General features: G+C 43.7%; 1 protein-coding gene across 4 annotated transcripts in view; it reads right to left on the bottom strand.

The window, feature by feature from the left end:
• Positions 1 to 19,632, bottom strand: part of FAM185A (family with sequence similarity 185 member A) — a 432,094-nt gene that overhangs the window by 11,580 nt on the left and 400,882 nt on the right. For all 4 annotated transcript variants that reach the window (XM_069628055.1, XM_069628056.1, XM_069628054.1 and 1 more), the window contains one exon: positions 14,500 to 14,634. In XM_069628055.1, the coding sequence (XP_069484156.1) occupies positions 14,500 to 14,634 (135 nt within the window). The remainder of the gene's footprint in view (positions 1 to 14,499; positions 14,635 to 19,632) is intronic.

Here is a 19,632-nt window from a genome sequence, read left to right as displayed (position 1 = left end):
CTGCCGCTCTGACAGTCTTCTGATTACTTTTGGCCCGGCTGGGGCTGGGCGTAAGGCATCTGTAGTGTCCATTAGCCGATGGATCCGTCTTGTGGTCTCCATGGCCTATGTGGCTTCGGGCCTGCCTGTGCCTGCGCACGTTCAGGGGCGGTCCACCAGAGGTTTGGCGGCCTCATGGGCCGATGCTAGGGGGGTTTCTCTACAGGAGATATGTAGAGCTGCCACTTGGGCTGATCAGAGCACCTTCATCAACCACTATAGGTTCAATGTCTCCCACTCGGGGGTTGGTTCCTTCGGGGTTGGAGTTTTGTCTGTGGGGATGTAATATTGGAGTTATTAAAGGTGTGTGTTTCTGCACTGTTTTGACTCTTGTCTCATTGGGACCTTTTTCCCCGTTTGTTGCTTTGGTATACCTCATGAGGTAAGTACTGGGACGAGGAAGAGTGGACGTGGAGGTAATGTTCTGATTACTTACCGGTAATCTTCATTACTCCTAGTCCTACTCTTCCTCGTCACAGTACTGACGACCCTCCTCACCCTCCCTGCGGGGAAGGTCCCATGCTACGGCTTGGTAATATGAAACTAAGTGACATGGGTGTGGGGGAGGAGTTATAGAAATAAGAAGAAGGTCCTGTGTCGGAGGCGGGTGCCTCATGAGGTAAGTACTTTGACGAGGAAGAGTAGGACTAGGAGTAATGAAGATTACCGGTAAGTAATCAGAACATTACAGTAGTCAAGGTTTGAATTGACCAGTGCTCCCACCACTACAGCACGATCTGCTTTAGGCACGTAGGGTAGAGCTTGGCGCAAGAGGCGGATATTATAGAATACGGACTGTACCTTGGCTGAGACCTGGGCATTACATCCCAGGTCACTCTGCCAGATACAGCCCAAATTCTTGACCTTGGTGGAGTATTTAAGGCTAGCCCCCAAAAACTGAGGAGGAGGAGGACATTTTTCTCCTGCAAGGAGATGTTTAGGCCCAAACAGAATCACCTCCGTTTTTTTGGGTTCAATTGCAGCCAAGTTTCCTCCAGCCAGGTGCTTATCTCATCTAGGCAGCTAGTGACCACAGTAAGAGCATCCTCTACATCGTCAAGTCTGATGTACAGCTGAGTATCATCAGCATAGGAGTGAAACCTAAGATTATATTTTTCCAGAATGTTCATCAGAGCACGAAGGTAAATATTAAACAAAAGTGGGGAGAGAGCAAATCCCTGTGGCACCCCACAACACTGAGAAAGTATTTCTGAAAGAAAACCCCCCACTTGAACGCTTTGCTGACGGTCCGTAAGAAAAAATGTAAACCAATGGAGTGCCCTGGGACCCACATTGATTAGATTTTTTAGGCGATCTAACAAAACACTATGATCCACCGTATCAAATGCAGCTGAGAGATCGAGCATTACAAGCAAGGAAAGTTTCCCAGCATCTCCTGCCTGCAACATGTCGTCCCAGACCGCCGTGAGTGCAGTCTCTGTCCCGTGCAGTGGAGTGGACGAAAGCCCGACTGTAAAGGATGGAGTAGGCAGTGATCTTCAACAAAATCCTTTAACTGTTTAGTCACTACTTTCTCTAAAATTTTACCTGGCCAGGGGAGACCTGCAATAGGGCGATAATTGCCATAGTCTTCAGGATCCAGTCCAGTTTTTTTTTTAACAAGGGGGTGACAATCGACATTTTCAAAGCATCTGGGACAAATCCCTGAGCAAGAGAGAGGTTAATGAACTTAGTCATAAAAGGTGTGAGTTCCAGACAAAGTCGTTTAGCAACCACGGCTGGCAGAGGGAAGAGAGAATCATTTGTGGGTTTAAGCTCGGATAGAAGTGGTGTAATATCCTCAGCTGAAACTTGCTTAAAATCAAACTGGATTTTTGGTCCCACATAATGTATAATAGGGCTAGACACCACAGATTCCGAAATTATGTCTCGCTTTCTATGGGACCGGATATTTTCTTGAATTTTGAAAATTTTATCTTTGAAAAAATTGTTTAGACCATTGGCATGATTTACAGATGAGGTCTTCACTGGTGCATGGGTACTTGGATTAACAAAATCAGCGATGGTCTTAAACAGTTTTTGAGGGTGATTTATTGCAGATGAAATTTTGGTCGATAAAAAGAGCGATTTAGCCATGAACAGTGCCTTTTTATAGCTAATTAAAGCAATATTTGCCTGATTAAGATGTTCAGTTAGTTTAGAGCGATACCATCTGTTTTCATGATATTTATGTTCCTTCTTTAGTTCCAAAAGCTCTCTCGTAAACCAAGGTTTAGAAGCTTTCTTGGAGACCATATATTTCATAGGTGCGTATCTGGTACAGATAAGATTCATAGCTTGAGTACCTTCTTGGAAAAGAGTATTACAGTCGTTGATCTGAATACAATTAGTCAATGCTGTACTAAGTTCCATGCCAGGTATAGCATCCAGATCTTTTTTTCCGCATCTGTTTGGTACTTGCAGAAGTTTCCACGGCAACCTCATGCAATTCAGTTTTAATATGGAACAGCCTGAGGTAATGGTCTGTCCAGCAAATAGGCAGAGTATCAACCAAGCTGATCCCTTTTCCTCTAGCTAGCACTAGTCAAGACAATGACCTTTTATATGAGAGGGGGTAACGGCCAGAGATGTGACCTTGTGCTGTGCTAGGACCTCATGTAATAGTCTGGCATCAGGTCTAGTAAGATAATCTGTCCATATATTGAGGTCACCAATACACAGTAGCTGTTTGTATTTACTACCAATAAAACTAAAATAATCATCTAGACCCTTCAGAAAGAGTGTAGCAGATCCTGGTGGTCTATACATTAATAAAATGTGTACAGAGTGCTTAGGATTCAGGGAAAGGGACAGAGTACCTATCTCTGATAGATTGTCCCAATTGAGGCGTCTCAAACACTAAAATTTTAAATGGGAACGGTAGATAATAGCTATCCCTCCCCCTATTTTGCTTATCCTGGTGATATGCTGAATGGCATAACCATCTGGGACCAATTTGTGGAAAATAGAATGGGAAGTATCAATGAACCAAGTTTCAGTAATAAAAAGTACATCCAACTTGTGACCCTCAATTAGAAGGCAGATCTCATCTGCATGTGCAATGGCTGATCTGGTGTTCAATAATCCTGCTGAAATGGACATCTGATTGGTTGCATGCACCAATGTGCTACCACACACCAATTTGCTTTTCTCAATACCAGAGGCACGAATTTTTAGAAGGGCACGCATAGAGAGTGCTTGTGCTACGTAGGCCCTCGCTGCTCAAAGCAAATGGTCTGTCATATGTGTGAATGTGTGAAGGGCACGCAGGGAGAGTGCTTGTGCTACGCAGGCCCTCGCTGCTCAAAGCAAATGGTCTGTCATATGTGTGAAGCCTTTTACCCTACTATCGGCTAAGAAGACACCCAACATCATCCCAAGTGGGTTATGTGTCAGCATCTCACCCCACCCTTTATCCATGAGAAAACCTCAGCCCAGAAGTCCTGCATTAGCCTGTACGGCTGCCAGACATGGAGAACGTACCCCTTTCCCTGCATCCTCTCCAACACAGATCATAACTATACAAATACATCTCAGCTAGTTTGACTTAAGCGGTATGCCACCTGTGAAGTAGTTTTATTCCATGGAGTTTGAACTGCATTACCCTCAACATTTTATAAGATCAGAAACAGATTCAGCACCATACTTCTTCTGATAACGGATACCGTACGTCCTTTCCCCCACTGGTCTAATGTATTACCATTAAATGCACTGTTTATACAAATGTGGATCACCGAGATTATTCCTTTCTTTCCTGGGTACACGTCCAGAATTTGCTTAAATCTCGCTAAGGGTTTAGCAAGATTTTCCTTCAATTTTTTGCGCGATAGGATCCCATTCATCTGTAAATACAGAAAGACTTATTTTCCACATGTTGAACTACCTTTCCATTGTTGACATGTCTATACATTTTCCTTCTCCAGACCCAACCTGCCCTTTCTAAACCTGCCTCGAACCAGGCTTCAAATCCCCTCCTGCTCAACTATGTTGTTTAACAAAAAAAAGTGGCACCCAGAGGGAGCTTGAGGGATATTGAGAAATTCTCTGTGACCAATGTTTGGTGCTGAAGTTGAGAAGTTGGCACATTCCATCAGGTCTGTTGAAGATGATTGTTCAAACTTCACGATAACAACAGAGTCCTAGTATGGCTGGATCAGTTGCCCACCATGACGGGGTGGATCGCTATTCACAAGGGTCTCAAGCAAGGGTGCATTCTTGCACTCATGTTGTTTAACCTGTACCTAGGAGATCTTGAGGGTGCGGGGGGTTATGGGGACCTCTAACTTCCTGCGACGTAAGTTAGGTGACTCTCCCCCTACAGTGGATGGCTTATGCAGATGTCCTGGCACTATTTAACCTCACCCCTCATGGCCTATAGGAAACATTGAATCTGCTTAACGCTTATTCCCCCCTTAACTTGCTCAAAATTAACCTTTCCCAGATGAAAATAATGGTTTTTACACCCAGGTACAAAAAACTGAAACACTCACAATGGACCCTTAATGGAGATGGGATCATAATTGTCCCCACTTACAAATATCTGGGGATCTGGCTTGACGCTAAACTCAGTGGCATTACCCACCTGGAACAGCTACAGGTCAAGATCGCCCAGATAGTAGGTGCAGTATGACCTTTCACACATAAGGGAGGTGGCTACTCTGTGGGGGGTCTTGATGAAGCAGTATGTGGTTAAGATTCTCACGGTCATGCTCTATGGGGTTGACATCTGGGCTCTGGGAAGGCTGGTCTCCCTGTCCAAATTGGAATACACTACCATGCAGAGACTCCTAAGACTGCCACCATATACCTCGCTTGAGGCCAATTATTTGGAATTTGGTATACATCTATAAAGGCCAAAGTGAATCTGAGCTGCCTCTGTATGTATTGGAGGCTGGTTAATGCACCGTCTGGTTCCCTCATTGGGTTACATTACGCTAATTTCATGTCTGGAAGTGGTCTAATGAATACAAGTTATATAGCCCAAATCAAAAGGACTACAGATTATATGCTGAAGCAGTCTGGTGTGGATCTGGTCTTTGACCCTACCACAATTTTGGGAACAATGCCTGGGAAATGACTGCATTTGGGAGTACATTAAGGTTAGATTGAATGCAGTGAGGATGCTATAAGTCACGGGTGCCTAGCAAGAAATTAGAGGGAATGCCGCCTTTTCAGTGGTTCCAGTTCTGAGACAGCTAACCATCTCATGATGGAGTGTGTATCCCTCCTTGGGCTAAGACAACACGTGCTAAATTCAGCAAGCATGGTCGGAATCCCAAGGCGGAAGGTCTGTGGACCACCTTTATGAGCGGCAATAGCGACACCTGTATTTTTTACCTGATAAACTTTCTGGTAGCAGATTTTACTACATTTTGCAGAATCTTGGGTCTTGAGGCTTCTCAGTCCTTAAAATGTTTGGGAGAAAGTGTAATGAGAATGCAAATACCCCTTCATTTATTGGAACGTGATAGATGTGTTGGTTTTATTTATGTGGGATGTATTAAAAGTTGTTTTATCAACTGCACAATACTAATAAAAAATGAAAATAATGAGTCAGGAGGATACAACAAAAAATAATATATTGCACCAACAAATAAAACCCTCAGCAACAACTAAATGGAAGCCAAACGATTCCTAAAACTCTCACACCATCACAAAATGCAACCATTATATTATGTAACAAGAAAACGCACATGCACACCATATATGTTATCATGTATGTGCCAAAATAGTGTCCTATATGAAGAATCCTGCAGAGTATTCACTGATCCCTAGCTTGAAATCTCCTCTCATGTGGCCAGGGAAAGGCAGTCGCTACCTGACCCTGGGGGTGCCATGATGAGGGAGGATCACATGAGAGGAGATGGGTGTCGGGAAGAAGTAGTGACTCCCTTGGGAGTCTTCTTCTGTGAAGAACATCCTATAATTCCCAAATGCCTGATGGCATGCTGTCACTTTGCAAGTCCCTCCCATGTTGGACTTCAATTCCCATAACATCTATGGTACTGGGAAGAGGAGAGAAGAGTCAATGTGGAACAGGAACAAGCTAAAGATGCAGACTAGTTGTTTTAAGGATCATCAGCTGTGTAGGAGATTTATAAATGGTGAATCTTGGCATGCACTGTGTGGAAGGAGAGGTGGAGGTGGTTGCAGTTCAAATGAAGGAGTGGAAAGCCACGGAGGATGCAGAGTGTGAGAAGAACCCCGAGGCAGAATCACAGTGGCAAGCCGTGTTGAAGGACAACACTCACAGGCAACCACAAGGAAGCGTTGCGTACTGGAGAAGGACTCTTGTGGAAGTCAGCTGCTGCAGGACCGGAGGCACGTGAGACCTATGTGGGAACCAAGAGACACACTAACTGGGGAAACAGGTCCGACAACGGTTCTTCGTTATCAATGCACTTTAAAACGCTAAGTCAACCAAAAGGAGTTGGGGTCCTGGGACGTGTTATAAAGTTGAAGGACACTTGGGGAGGCAATTTGAATACCGAACAAGTAGAAAAGAAGAGCAACAATGGTACAATTCACCTCACATGAGATGTCAGTTTGGGGAAACCTAGAGCCCAGATTGTCATAAGCAAAGAAACAGGCAAATATTGTACACTTCTCCTCATATGGGATGTTGGTGTGGAGCAACCTGGTTTAGACATACCACAAGCAGAGAGACATTAACAGTTGTGTGAAGTAGAAACCATTCCTGATAGGCAAGTAAACCAGGAAAGACACAGTTGTGTAAAGGAGACAACTTGGTCGTTATAAACAGTATTGTAGAAGGAAAACATTTACTTCTTCATCCTGACAAACTATTGTACAACAAGAGACATTTATTTTGCCATTCTGACAAAGGTATTGTATGAGGGAAACACTACTTTGACCTCCTGAGAAAAACCTATGAAAGGAACACTTATTAACATCTTGAGAAAAGTATTCTACAGAAAAGACTGTTGCATCATCCTAATTATTTAAACATCTTGAGAAGAATATTTTAAGAAAGAAACAGTTGCTTTGGTTTTGAACAACTGTTCTATGGAAGACCTTTACCTGCCAATTTGAGGGACGTGTGGGATGAAATACATTTTTCATTGAACTGAATAGAATATTTTTGGAACAGAACTCTTTGAAACTTCTTCCTGAATTGATTCAGGGGAAGGGAGTCAATCCCTGGACACAAGGATTGCTTTGTTGGAGTTAAACCTTTGAACTTGTGCACATTTTTGTTGAACTGGAAACAGATACATTCACCTTAAACATTTTGGCTGTATATGTTAGTGTGAGGGTCAGAAATATTTGGACAAAGGTCAATTTTCTTTAGCTTTAGTTTAACAGGCAGGAACATTTTTGCAAGGATAGGAATATATAAGTCTTTATCCCTCCCCCTTTGTATGTTAATAACCATAACATGACACATGTTGCAAACTTTGTGTCCATCTCTCGTTTCTGACACCTCACACAACCTTTTAGAAAAAATAATGAATGGAACAATTAAAAAAAAAAAAAAAAGCAACAGGATGGAGCTTGAGGGTCATTGCACAATAATGTCAATTTCCCCATGTGGACCAGTTGGTGTGCAAACAAGTAAAGTGCAGAATCAGTAAACCCCATTTAATTCACAAGCAATGAGAGTTCTGTTGTGTCATCGACAATATTAGAAGATGCAGAGACACAAGACCATTTTGTCACTGATTTGCAATGTATTGACCATTTGTATGGGTGCTATATCGTGCTGCATCTAATACCAAATTGATAGTCGTGCTACAACATTTAATGATATATTTGTTTGTGGAATTGTAAGCCATCTGTCTTTTCAATGATATTCCCGAAGAAGGAGAGGCTGGTAATCGGGAGATAGTTCATAAGATTGTCTGGGTCGAGAATTGCTTTTTTCAAGAAGCTGGAGTATTAAGCCTGTTTTCATAGATGAGGTAAAGGCTCCTTGTGAGAGAGGCGCTCTGACTATTTCAAGGAGGGAGCAGGAGCGCTTGAGATGACAGGAGGAAGGGGCATTCTTCTCTTCTATGATAGGTTTGAGTGACGATAGGCTGTTGATGGGTTTAATGGCCGAGACAGCCCCACATTTTGACCATTGATGTACCTTCCTTGAAGGGATTGACGAGACAGGTTGGGATAAAGTTAAGGGTAGTGTTCCAGTAAATATGCTTCCTGATTTTTTAGCACTTAAAACCTGGCTCCCACCCTAAATGGTGCAAAGGACCGATTTGACCTTCGCTCCCCCATAAAACCATGCCTCCCGACCAACCCCGCTGTGGCTAAGAAATGGCCTAGAATCCAATACTACGGGCAGGCAAGAATGACCATGACATGGAACCCGTTGGCCAGTAACAATTGCATTTAACATTATGATCATGTTGGCTCCTTACATCTTAGGCAATTAATGCCCAGTATCACCTATGCGCTAACATGTTGACTGTGTTTACCCTTTATTTGTCTGGAAATGAATGCCCAGAACTCCAAACCCTAGGCTTAGTAGCACTTATGTTCCAACACTATCATTGGGCTTGCGCTTTGTCCTCTACTGGGTTTTCACCACACTCTCAGATCAGATGATGGCTCTGGCAAGTTCAGTTCTCGTAAGGGACAAGCACCTTAGGTTTGAAGCGCTTACACGCTCAACATCTGGTATTCTGGCGATATCTTGGAAGACAATGGTTACACACGCTGTGTGTATCCTTCCAGGGAATTTTTCGATTACAAGATGGGCAGAATTTAAAAGGAGTCTTCTCCATTATGAACGCTGGGGGACAGCGAGACGAAACATGTTATGGGCTAAATGTGTGGAGACATTCTTTAAAAATGTACTAAATGTTTCCCCCCACTGTCCCTACTAGGGCAAAAACTGAAGAGTTGTAGGCCGTCTGTGAAGCTCTAGAATCCCAGGGCCTTCGACGACACTGTCGAGAGCCGTAGGTTGCGTCGAGCATGTTCGCCAAAGACGGTAAATTGAAAAGTTATTATCATTAAAGTAATAGAAATATAAATGCTCAGTGATGAACTGGAACTCTGCGAAACACACAATGGCTGAAAAAAAAACAATCTGAGGACCTGGACACGTGACGGATCATGGGTACAGTACACATAACAGTAGGGATACTATTAAAAATAAGCACCGTCAACGTCCCTTTTCGAATGCCAAAATAAGTAATGTAATACTCCACACAAACCACTAGATGTCAGCCTATGCAAAGCATGTGATTCTAAGCAGATCCACAAGCCTCAGAAATGAATATACTGTCTCTAATGGTGAATCCTCCTTGCACATACTTCCTGAGTTAAAGTATCCTCCTATTCAAAGAGGTATAATTGATTATTTCTGATCCTTCCGCTGCCTGCCTGCCTGTTAATGTTACTATGTAACGGAACACTCGATTGGCAATGGTGCGCAGAAGCAATGTGTTAGTACTCCATAAGCTTTTTTATTATTCAAGTTATCATATGGCAACATTATTTTAGAAAATTCAGTGATCAAACTTTCATATGTAGAAAACCACCCTAAAGTATTGAGTACACTTAAATAGGACTATATTCTACCCAAGTCAAAATTGCTGCATGTGCTTGTGTTTCGCATTCTACCATGGCTTTGTCAAGGCTAATACATTTCCATACTGTCAGTGTTGTGTTCACTGAATTTGTAAATCAGATGGTATTGTAAGTATTCTCAATTGCAAATTATGTGAGATATTCCTTTATTAATTATATTTTTATGATTTTCATATTTCCACACTGGTTATATTTTCCAGGTAGTCTCTCCAAGTAGATCACGGTTGTAATAATGGTATGAGTCGAGGAGCTCCCATTACATACACATGTATTAATTAATTGGGCTCATCTGTACATAAAAAAGATGTATTCATCTAAGCGTACTCTATTATGTTTTGCGTGTTATTGGCTTGATTATATATATATATATATGGTTATATGGTTGTTCTATATAAGAGGGCCTCTCTTCCACCTCAGCTTTTCATCCTATTTAGAGTAACCATAGCGTAGCACGCAGGCATGGAGGCTACAATAGCTGGTCCTGAAATATCCTGCAACACGGTTTCAGTAACTGCCAGTGTGTCCAGCTTAAAGTCCTTGATTACGTCAAAGATTCCCAGAGAGTGAGCAGGGACAGTGCGGGCATAGTCCACCAACCATAGGTTTAGAGAAATCATTACTCTGGGTATCCTTATCCCGCTACGTTGGGGGGAGCATCTAGGCATCCATTCTTTCCAGCAAGTTGGGACCTGAAATTAGTAACCTACCAATATAGGGTCCATGAACCTACTGGCTCAGGAAGCAGTTGAAATAGCAGACTGAGGGTTGTGGATGGATCAGTTTATTATTATCTGCCTTAAATGCAGCTTCATTTAGCAAGTGATTTTTTTATTTGCTTTGTGTTCATGGTAGATGTTGTGGAGGAAAGCTCCTTCTACCACAGGCAGCTTAGTGCTAATGGGCTAATTAGAGGCCTCCAAAAAGGTAATACTTCCCTTGAGGCTGACGTGCGATAGTCGCCGGAGGGAATAGACTGGGATATCAGACTATCAGCAGAACTAATTGAATATTCTTGACTCAGGGAAAAGCTAGCAAAATCCAGGACGGACACATTTATATATTGGTCTTCAATGGCTGAGACACTGCATAACCTAAACGACCCAGCAGGGAGAGACTAGTTGCAAGATGGGTGCAAAGCTCACTTTTGGTCCACACAACTTCTGACACTTTCACCATAATTTGCAGGCTTCATATTAGCTTTTCTAGAAGGCTTGGTAAGCCCAGGTTCCTGGGATATAGCCAAAATGTGCTCCTGAGATACTATTGGATGTGTAAATTGTTCAGGGGCAGACGTGGTGGATTTTGAGAACTGACACTGGAACCAATGCCATTCTCCTGAATCCCACTAAACCCTGCGGTGCTTAACTCCTCTACAGCTTTTCTAACATGCACCCTGTCTCCCACTCTCTGAACTCAGTCGCTATCTTCTTGCACTCTCTCCAAAACTTCTGTGAGCTGACTTATTCTTGGTGGTAAAGGGGTAGATAAAACTGCATGATCCAATAGAGGCAGTTCAGCCTCTCAAAAGTCTTGGTGGTAATTGCCCCATGCAAATAAGTCAGTAATCTTGGAATGGCTAGAGGATTTGAATTCTGCATGAGTCACAGACAAATCCCCTCTTGCACATCTGGGCATTTGAGCTTTGTGAAGGCATGAAGCATGACACAGACAACAGACTTAAAGTACAAAATAAAATACTTCATTAAATCAAATGTCAGGATGGCAGAAGGCCTAACTTGCCGTATGCTAAGGTGGGATTTCCCCTACCTGAATGAAACTAAAAAAATCTGAGTCAAAGAGTTCAACTTAAATGTCTGTCTGTGTCCGAAACCTATACTTGCCCTCACAACTAAAGCTAAACAATGTGTTGGGATATCAATAATAAAAAGAAATAGTGTTTAACTCAAAGTTCTGAGCTTCTTCCAGCTGTCTTTCATCTCTCCTTCCCTTGGTGTAATAAAGGTCCACAAAAGTCTCAAGGTTACCTTTCTCAAGTTCAAGGCAATACATTTCCAAACAATGACAACCTCTGGCGGTTCCCCCTGCTTTTTCTCTGCTTCTGAAGCCGGGGAAACCACCTTCCGAGCCCCACTTGCATGCCGAGCCTGTCCCTCTGCATGCCGTCAATGGAAATGCTTCTTGACGGACGTGGGCACCGTCCTCTCTTCTTTGGGGCTCTATTGCTGCTAGTCCTCTGGCAGAGGCTCCCAGACCTGCAACAAGCACACAGCCCACTAGCATTGGGCTCTGCAAGTCCTTTTGGATATATGCTGGTGTCCTGGCTCCTTCTCCGGTCCCACCACGGCTGCCTCCTCTCAAACAAGGTCCCCTGCTGGTCTCTCCCACACAGGCCTCCCTGTTCTGCTCCACTGGTCTACCTTTATACACATTCAGCCCGTTTACAGGCTGCATGTGTGGATCTCTAATGAGCCTTGCCTGACCATAATTAAAGGGACATGCCTGACCCTCACAGCTCTTTGGAGGCATCTTCCTTGTCCCGGTACTAAAATGGTGAAATGTAGTGTTCATTACTCTTAGTCTTCTCTTCCCAGTACTGTCAAGTGTCATATGTGGGGAAATGAGAGGAACAGCTTCATACTAACCCATAAAGGTTGGAGGAGGGTTAAGTTTGTCTTCAACAGGATAGGGGGATACCATGTCTCTCCTGTGTGTACCCCACTCCCAAACCCCGAGGACCCTCCACCCTGGTGATCCTCTCTCACTTCTCCACCCCCAGGGTGGGGATCCTTGAGTGATGTCCTTTCCCTGGCCACCTGAGCAAAGGCTGCAAGGGGAGTAGACGTGAGAATTTGTCAGGTTTGTCATATAATGAAGATATCCACTTCAGATGGTAAGACCTTGTAGAAGGCATTCTTTTTCAGAAATAGTATGATTAGGGGCAAACGGCACGATAAATGAAAAAATACAAACATAGGAAAAATGGAAGAGGAGCAAAAGGCCACTCACATATCATGCTTGGCTATTGCAGGGCCATGACACCAGCCAAACTGAGCAGAGCATGGCATAATATAGCAAGTACAACATGCCCCCTGCCTGAACCTATAAATACCTTAATTAACTCAGTGCTCCATTACTGTGTCTCCTTCCCTCCCAGCCGAACGTCAGAGAAAGACCAACACCATGAAGAGGGAGACGGCAGCCAGCCCCCAACCACAGCACTGAGGAAGGGACTGCAGAAACCCTACTGTAGGATGCGGGCAAGTGTACCCTTCATGGAGGACACCAAGGTCGGACAGGCCGGCAAGCCACACTGTGGGTGTGTGCAGCTGCTACGTGTGAGCTCCCAGAATGGCGGCTACCGATGGCTTGAAGATTTTCAAACTGATGTTTCACTGGGGCCAAAGAACTTGTTTGACTGATGCACAAGATATGAGAGAACTAACGCAAAAGAGGTGTTCACAGCATTTAGCCTCATGCTCCCTGATGCAAAAATCTTTTCAGCTAAGGCGTCCATCTTCTTCGCGTCTCTATCCAGGGGAAGAATAGACGTTGATGCCTTGCAATTTACCCTGGATGCTTGAACTACTAGCCCTTCAGGAGTCTGATGTCTTGAAAGAAAACATGGTCTCCCCGAGCCAGCTTATTTTTTTCTAGTTAATGCTTTATCGACTGCGCAGTCAAACAAAGTCGCTGCCATAGTGCCATAAGCGGGCCATCTACCACCACATTGAAAGGAAGAGCTGTCTGAGGGCCCTTATCCAAACTGTTCATCAGCTATTACTAGACCAGAGGCCTCGCCAGCGCAGTGCAGCCGCCACCTTCTTGATCACTTTCTGAAACTGTGCATTGGGGTGCATGTATGGTGCCACTTGCTGCATTTCGATGTTGGGGGGCGAATCAAGACCCCTTTCATTGCAGAGCCCAGAAGCTAGCTTCATGAGATCTGCTTGGTCTGTCCGGATGCTCGACAAGGCGTTGTACCCTGTTCCTGCTCCAGAATGCAGCTTCTTGTGGGATTCACAGCGTGAATGAGGCAGTTTCTTGGACTTCTTGTGAGGCCTGCCAACCTGTTCATTCTTTTTCTCCGGAGGCGGGACTTCTGTGCCGGCCTCAGAAGACTTCAAATGGGGCTGCCTAGTGCCAACTTAGCTCAAGGCCTTCAGGTTCATAGACTGACATGAACTTCATTGCTTCATGTCGTGGTCCATCTCCAGACACCACATGCAAATATTGTGCGGGTTGGTAAAGGACTTCTCAGAGCTGCAATCTCAGCAGCGCTTGAAACCCGAAGGCATAGGGCCCAGCACAGTGGAGCCGAAAACATGTTTTAAAGATACTCAGGGAAAATAGTCTGCTGAACTTGCAGAAAAAAAAGCACAGAGTTGGGGGGGTGTAGTGCATACTTGATGTAGGTGTAGGTGTACCAACATCCTGTAGGGGTCAAGGAGCACAGGCGTCTAGGAAGAGGTTTGTTGAGCATGGGATGGGGAATCAGTGGGAGGATGCAATCCATTTAACTAGTTTCATAAAGTAAATATTTCAAATTAAAATAAAAACCACTGAAATGTAGTTATTTCTATTACATGTATTTCAAATAATTCTACCAGATTGCTTCTATCAACTTATTTGTCAATCAGACGTTTGCAGAAAAAAAGGGAACAAATAAACACTGTACACCCACTCCCAAATTGGAGCGCAAGACACCAGCAGTCAGAACCCGACAATAAAGACCCGTTTTGGACGCAAGCTGATCTGGCACATTCCCCTTAACATATGGGGCAACTGGTCGCCAAATAGTGGCCTATGCACTGCATCCTTTTCCATGATGCCTATACATCAGTAGAATGAAGCTACCCCGAAAAGTCTGGCATGTGTTTATGGGCTGGTAACGTAACACAGCTCTGGGACAAGAGAAACAAAAATAGATGAAATGCTAATCTTTACCAGTAAGTGATGCATGGCCTTCTTTGGAGGTATTCTGTGTTCCTTGTAACTGAATCTCAGGGTTCACGTCAATTTCTGTACCAGAGAAGTCCAAAGAAGCCTTCAGAGATGCTGGCACCTTCACTGCAATGTCGCCTGCAAGACAGCAATGCCCGATCATGTTAATATTCAAGATAACAATTAGGCAGTAAAGATATAACTAGATTTTCAAGATATGTTCAAAGATGCTTTTGCCTTACTTTCTATATCATTTTACATGTGAAACTGGACATGTGTTGGCTATGTAGTGCATACCCAAGTCTCACAAAGGGGTCAAAGAATTGGGTATTGCATATGAAATCGAAGCGCAATAACGAAGTATCTACCGGGTACATCATTTTCAATGATGCCAATGCTTAAACCAGCAGCCCTACGTATAAGTAATGTACCAGTCACTTTTACTCCACATGACCAGGTAAATACTCAAAAAGAAAATAGTGAGTGCAAGTACACATGCAGAGGCCCAGATCAGTGGTACCAGCAGAGCAGTGTCACAAGTAGGACATTTCATAATAGTGCAGCCTGATCTGAATATAAAAAAATGCATCGTTTCATTTGCATGAATTTCTATGTTCAAACCCGAATGGATTATAAAGACACCTGCTTTAGCGTTCTAATAGCGTTCTAATATATTTGACTAACCTCAAAAATACATCAATTAGAAATACTTTCTTAACCCCCTAAAATCATTTTACTTCCAATTTAAGATATATGGAGTAAAATAACACCTCAATGATTTGGGGCCCTGTGTACAAGGGTAACAACCTAATTGAATGTTATGGCTCTAGAGCATTCAAGCATCTACAACAACAAAACATTGTAGCAGAGATTTTTTTTCATTCTGTACAAGACACCTTTTTTACAAAGGAATTCAGGTTAGTGCCAGATCAGCTTTTGGAGAAAAATCTGGGATATGGCACACTGCTGAATCAGAGGATTATGACAATCCTGTGGTATACCGCTTCTTTAGTGGACTTTAAACATTGACCCCCACCTCTCTCTTTCTCACCACATTTCTCTCACTGCTAGAGCTTGCTGCTTCCACCTCTACAACATCTGTAAAATTCGTCCTCACCTAACCTTCCACGCTACTAAACTCCTAATCTCCTCCCTCATCTTCTCCAGACTCTTCTACTGCTCCACTCTCTTCTTTGGACTCCCCTCCTCACACCTCTCGCCCCTCAAATCCATCTACCACTCCGCTATCCGCTCCCTCTTCCCCTGACTCACTAGGATGGCTCCCTTTTCACTCCCAGCTTAAATTTAACTTCCTGTCTAGTTTTCAAAGCCCTCTATTGTCTTGCCCCTCCCCATCTATCCTCCCTTCTCACTTTCTACACCCCTTCTCGTTCTCTGTTCTGTGAATCTCTTCCTTCTTTCTCCTCCTCCTCCACCCTGTGCCCCTTCCCGCTTCCGCTCCTTCCAATTTCTTGCTCCTTTCCATTGGAACCACCTTCCCCTTCAAGTCCGCTCTACTACCTCCTTCCCCTCATTTCGCACTTCTCTAAAATCCTACCTCTTCCATTCACCCCCTAGCATCTTTCAGCTTCCTCTCTCTCTCCACTGAATTCTCCTCCTCTTTCACCTTCTAACCCTCTTCTCTCACTTCAGTCACCCTCCATATGCACTTAACCTCACCAATAATGTAAATTGTGACTTGTACTGTTTTCTGGTTTGATTCAATGTTATGTATTGCTAGTTGTAATTGCTTGTTCCTCATGTCAAGCGCTTTGGCTTAAAGCGCTATATAAATCTAAATAAATACAAAATACAAATAAACAACATGTAGCCCTTTCCTTCTTTCATGCCACTTACATGTCACTGTCTCACTCACAAAGAAGAAATCTCACTGGTAAACAGACCTGCCTTGGAGCAAAGACAGACTGCCATATCTGGGAAAGCCACCCGGTCTCCATCCCCAGTATACTGAGTTGCTTTGTCCTGCCTTGGTGACTTCCATTACTGTTAAGCGTTAAGGGTCTTTCAGCAATGGTAACTAGTAGTTGAGAAAGGGAAGATAATATAGATGTCTGGGCAAGCTACTGTAAGCAATCTTTGAGAGCTCAGCTTCTTGAAGCACTTAGCTGTGACACAAAACACTATCAAGCTGAACCAAAAGCGTCTGGATTGTAATGCAATTGAGTGTGCAGACTTTCAGGTTCCAAAACAAGGGGAAACCCAAACTACTTACGTTCATCTTGGGGTAACCAAATGGGGATCCTTGCAGTCAATATGATAACGTCACACCCTTTGCAGCCCCAGAGATGCAGATCTCATTCTCAGCTTTGAGAGAGCCAAGAACCTACACACCAAGTCTTGCTTGAAGCTGTGGACCAGTGTTATCATAAATCAATTGCAAATGAATAATGCCACGTTTTGAGGACTTGACAAATGTGCATGGATTTAGGCATTTGATGGCAAGGTCTTGAACTGCTGCAAGTAACTAGACTTTTGATTGCAATGCATGGCATATGAAAGCCATAGAAGCCATAATGTATAATGGGAGTAACAAGGCAGAACCCAGCGATTCTTGGAAATGGATGGACGCACCTGGGTACAAGATGGCAGCATAGTGCTATACTAAGAAATGCTGCTGCAACAGCTCCAGGCCATTTGGAAAGCCATTATGAAGGTCATAACACCTGTTAGCACCAAATAGTGGGTGTGTAGCAGCAAGAGGCCATTGAGTTTGCAGCAAGCTTTTTACCAGCATGGCGACTAAACAGGAATCCAACCTTAAGTACAGTAAACAATGGTAAAGTTTCTTGCTGGCAGGACTAATGTTGTGCTCATTGGTCAGAAGACAAAACATAAAAAGATGTTCTGCCTGTACTTACCAACAAAGGTGAACACCAAAACATTACATACACATTTTAGTAGGCAAGAAGCAAAAAGGTCGTGTGGCTCAAGATACATGGACTAAGAGAACCAGAGTAAATTTAGTTAGAGTAAGGAAACCTTACTAACACCCCAACCTCTTGAGTCTTAGACATGGTGCTCAGAAGATGTTTGTTTTGGTATACGGCTACAAACACACCTCCAAAAATGAAATAAATGAAATTGGACGACTGCCTAACATGAAGACATATGGAAGTAAAGCTTGCTGTCAAATCCATAACAGGCTAAGTCTAAGATATTATTCAGAATTCTTTGACCAACTTGCTGTCAGCTCTGAAACAAATGTAATACGACTAATAGAGAGGCACTGTTTGCGGTTTTACAAAGGACATTGGTTCAGTTCAACATTATTTCGACAATTAAAGTCATAAAAGCACACATACCAGAATACCTCACAGTGCATACAATTCATGAAAAATTGCCTCGCTTAACTTTCAAATTATGAACACATGTATTAAAAAATGATTAAAAGGCATCACCCGTCTGCTTCTTCAGTCATATTCTCCAGCCCACTTAAGGTATTTGCCGGTAGCAAACACTGCACTATTCAAACAAATAGCTATAACCTCCATGAGTGTCCTACAGCCACGGGCCAAATAAAGAGGCTTTAAAAAAAAAAAAAACTTTTCCTCAAAGGCAGTGTGTCCGGACAGAACATAAAACAAGTCCTCATCCACGTTATTACACAATGGATACACGGGAGCTAAGTCATTTATGTCATCTGTATTTCAATGATGCCGTAGGCAAGATCCCAAAGCAAAACTTTACGTACAACTTACCTTTTGTATTTAGGATTAAAAGTCAACATAACCCTTGTATCCTTGCTGATTTTTTTTTTTCTTCAAATCAGTCTAACATGTTTAGAACAATACAACCAAGCAGCATCAATAACGGCGACGGACGAAATACGAACATTGTTATGAAGGTCATAACACCTGTTAGCAAATCCGAAATGGTCTGTGGCCTTTGGCCGCCGAATACACTCAACAAACATTAAACCCTGCATCTTCCCCCCACTCCCACAAACCTTGGCTCCTTCCCTATTTAACTCCCTTAGTTATTCAAACAGTGACAGTGTCCACATGCGTTGTAGTCCCTTAATGTTCTGCGCCCTTTGTCACGTTTGATCATATGCATTCACCATTCAACATGCTATTTTCCCCATCGTGCTCCTGGTACTCTCGGTACAAATCCCTGGTGGAGTGTTGACTCAGGTTACTTCTGGTGTCAATTATTTATTGACAGAATCGCCCCATTCCAGCTGCAACGCTCCCTTGACTCCATGGAGCCCCGCTGTTATTCGTTCCACAGCATACATACTTTTGGCCACGCTAATCCATTCCTTTTCACTCAGGGTGTGTACATTTTTCCACCGGGTCGTAAGACAAGCCCTGGCTGCCAATAGTAAGCCCGCTGCCATCGGAGGAAGTCTAAAGCACTCCCCCTTCCACTTCCTCTAGACCAAACGGGACCAGCAATGGGGCCTTCTCTCTGGGGATCCGGTCAAGCTCTTTGATCCACCAGGATTTCATCCTAGAACACTTGCACCTTAGGACACTCCACCACATGTGCCAGTAGTCTGTCCTTGACCCACATAAGGGGCTGACATTCTGGTACATCTTCAAAAGTCTAAACGGGTCATACTGCCACCTGTGAAGGAGCTTGATGACATGTTTATACTTGCAGGATATCAAGGTCTGAGAGACACCCCTGCCAAGTTGATCCAATAGAGCTTGGTCCAACCCCCCCTCCCAAGTCTCTCTCCCATCTTTCTATTAGCTTGCCCATGGATCCCTTGCCGGATTCTACTAGGGCTTTATACATGGCCAAGATCAGCCCCCTCCCCTCCGGTCAAGTGTATAGGAGTCTCTCAAATGGGTTAAGGTCCCTCTGGATCAATTTTCCTCCAGCCCTTCCAGGTTACTGCCCCCTTGAGTTGGAGGTATATAAAGATCAGGAGTTTGCCTATACCCAGAGCCTCCTCAAGTGCTTGAATAGTAATGAATCTCCCCCCCCCCCCACCCGGCTCCAGAGTTGTCCCACTCGCTCTAGTCCCTCCTCAAACCAGGACTGGAATCTTTCAGGGTTTCGTATGGCATCTCTGACTCACGCTACCCAGATATGTCCCAGTGGTTAGGGCCATGTTGTCACACCCTTCATTTCCACACATGGTTTCCAAATATGCCAGACCATCCC

Source organism: Ambystoma mexicanum, chromosome 12, assembly GCF_040938575.1.
Source record: "Ambystoma mexicanum isolate Mex_15411 chromosome 12, UKY_AmexF1_1, whole genome shotgun sequence".
NCBI classification, from domain to species: domain Eukaryota; kingdom Metazoa; phylum Chordata; class Amphibia; order Caudata; family Ambystomatidae; genus Ambystoma; species Ambystoma mexicanum.
This window is presented reverse-complemented; position numbering and strand designations above follow the sequence as displayed.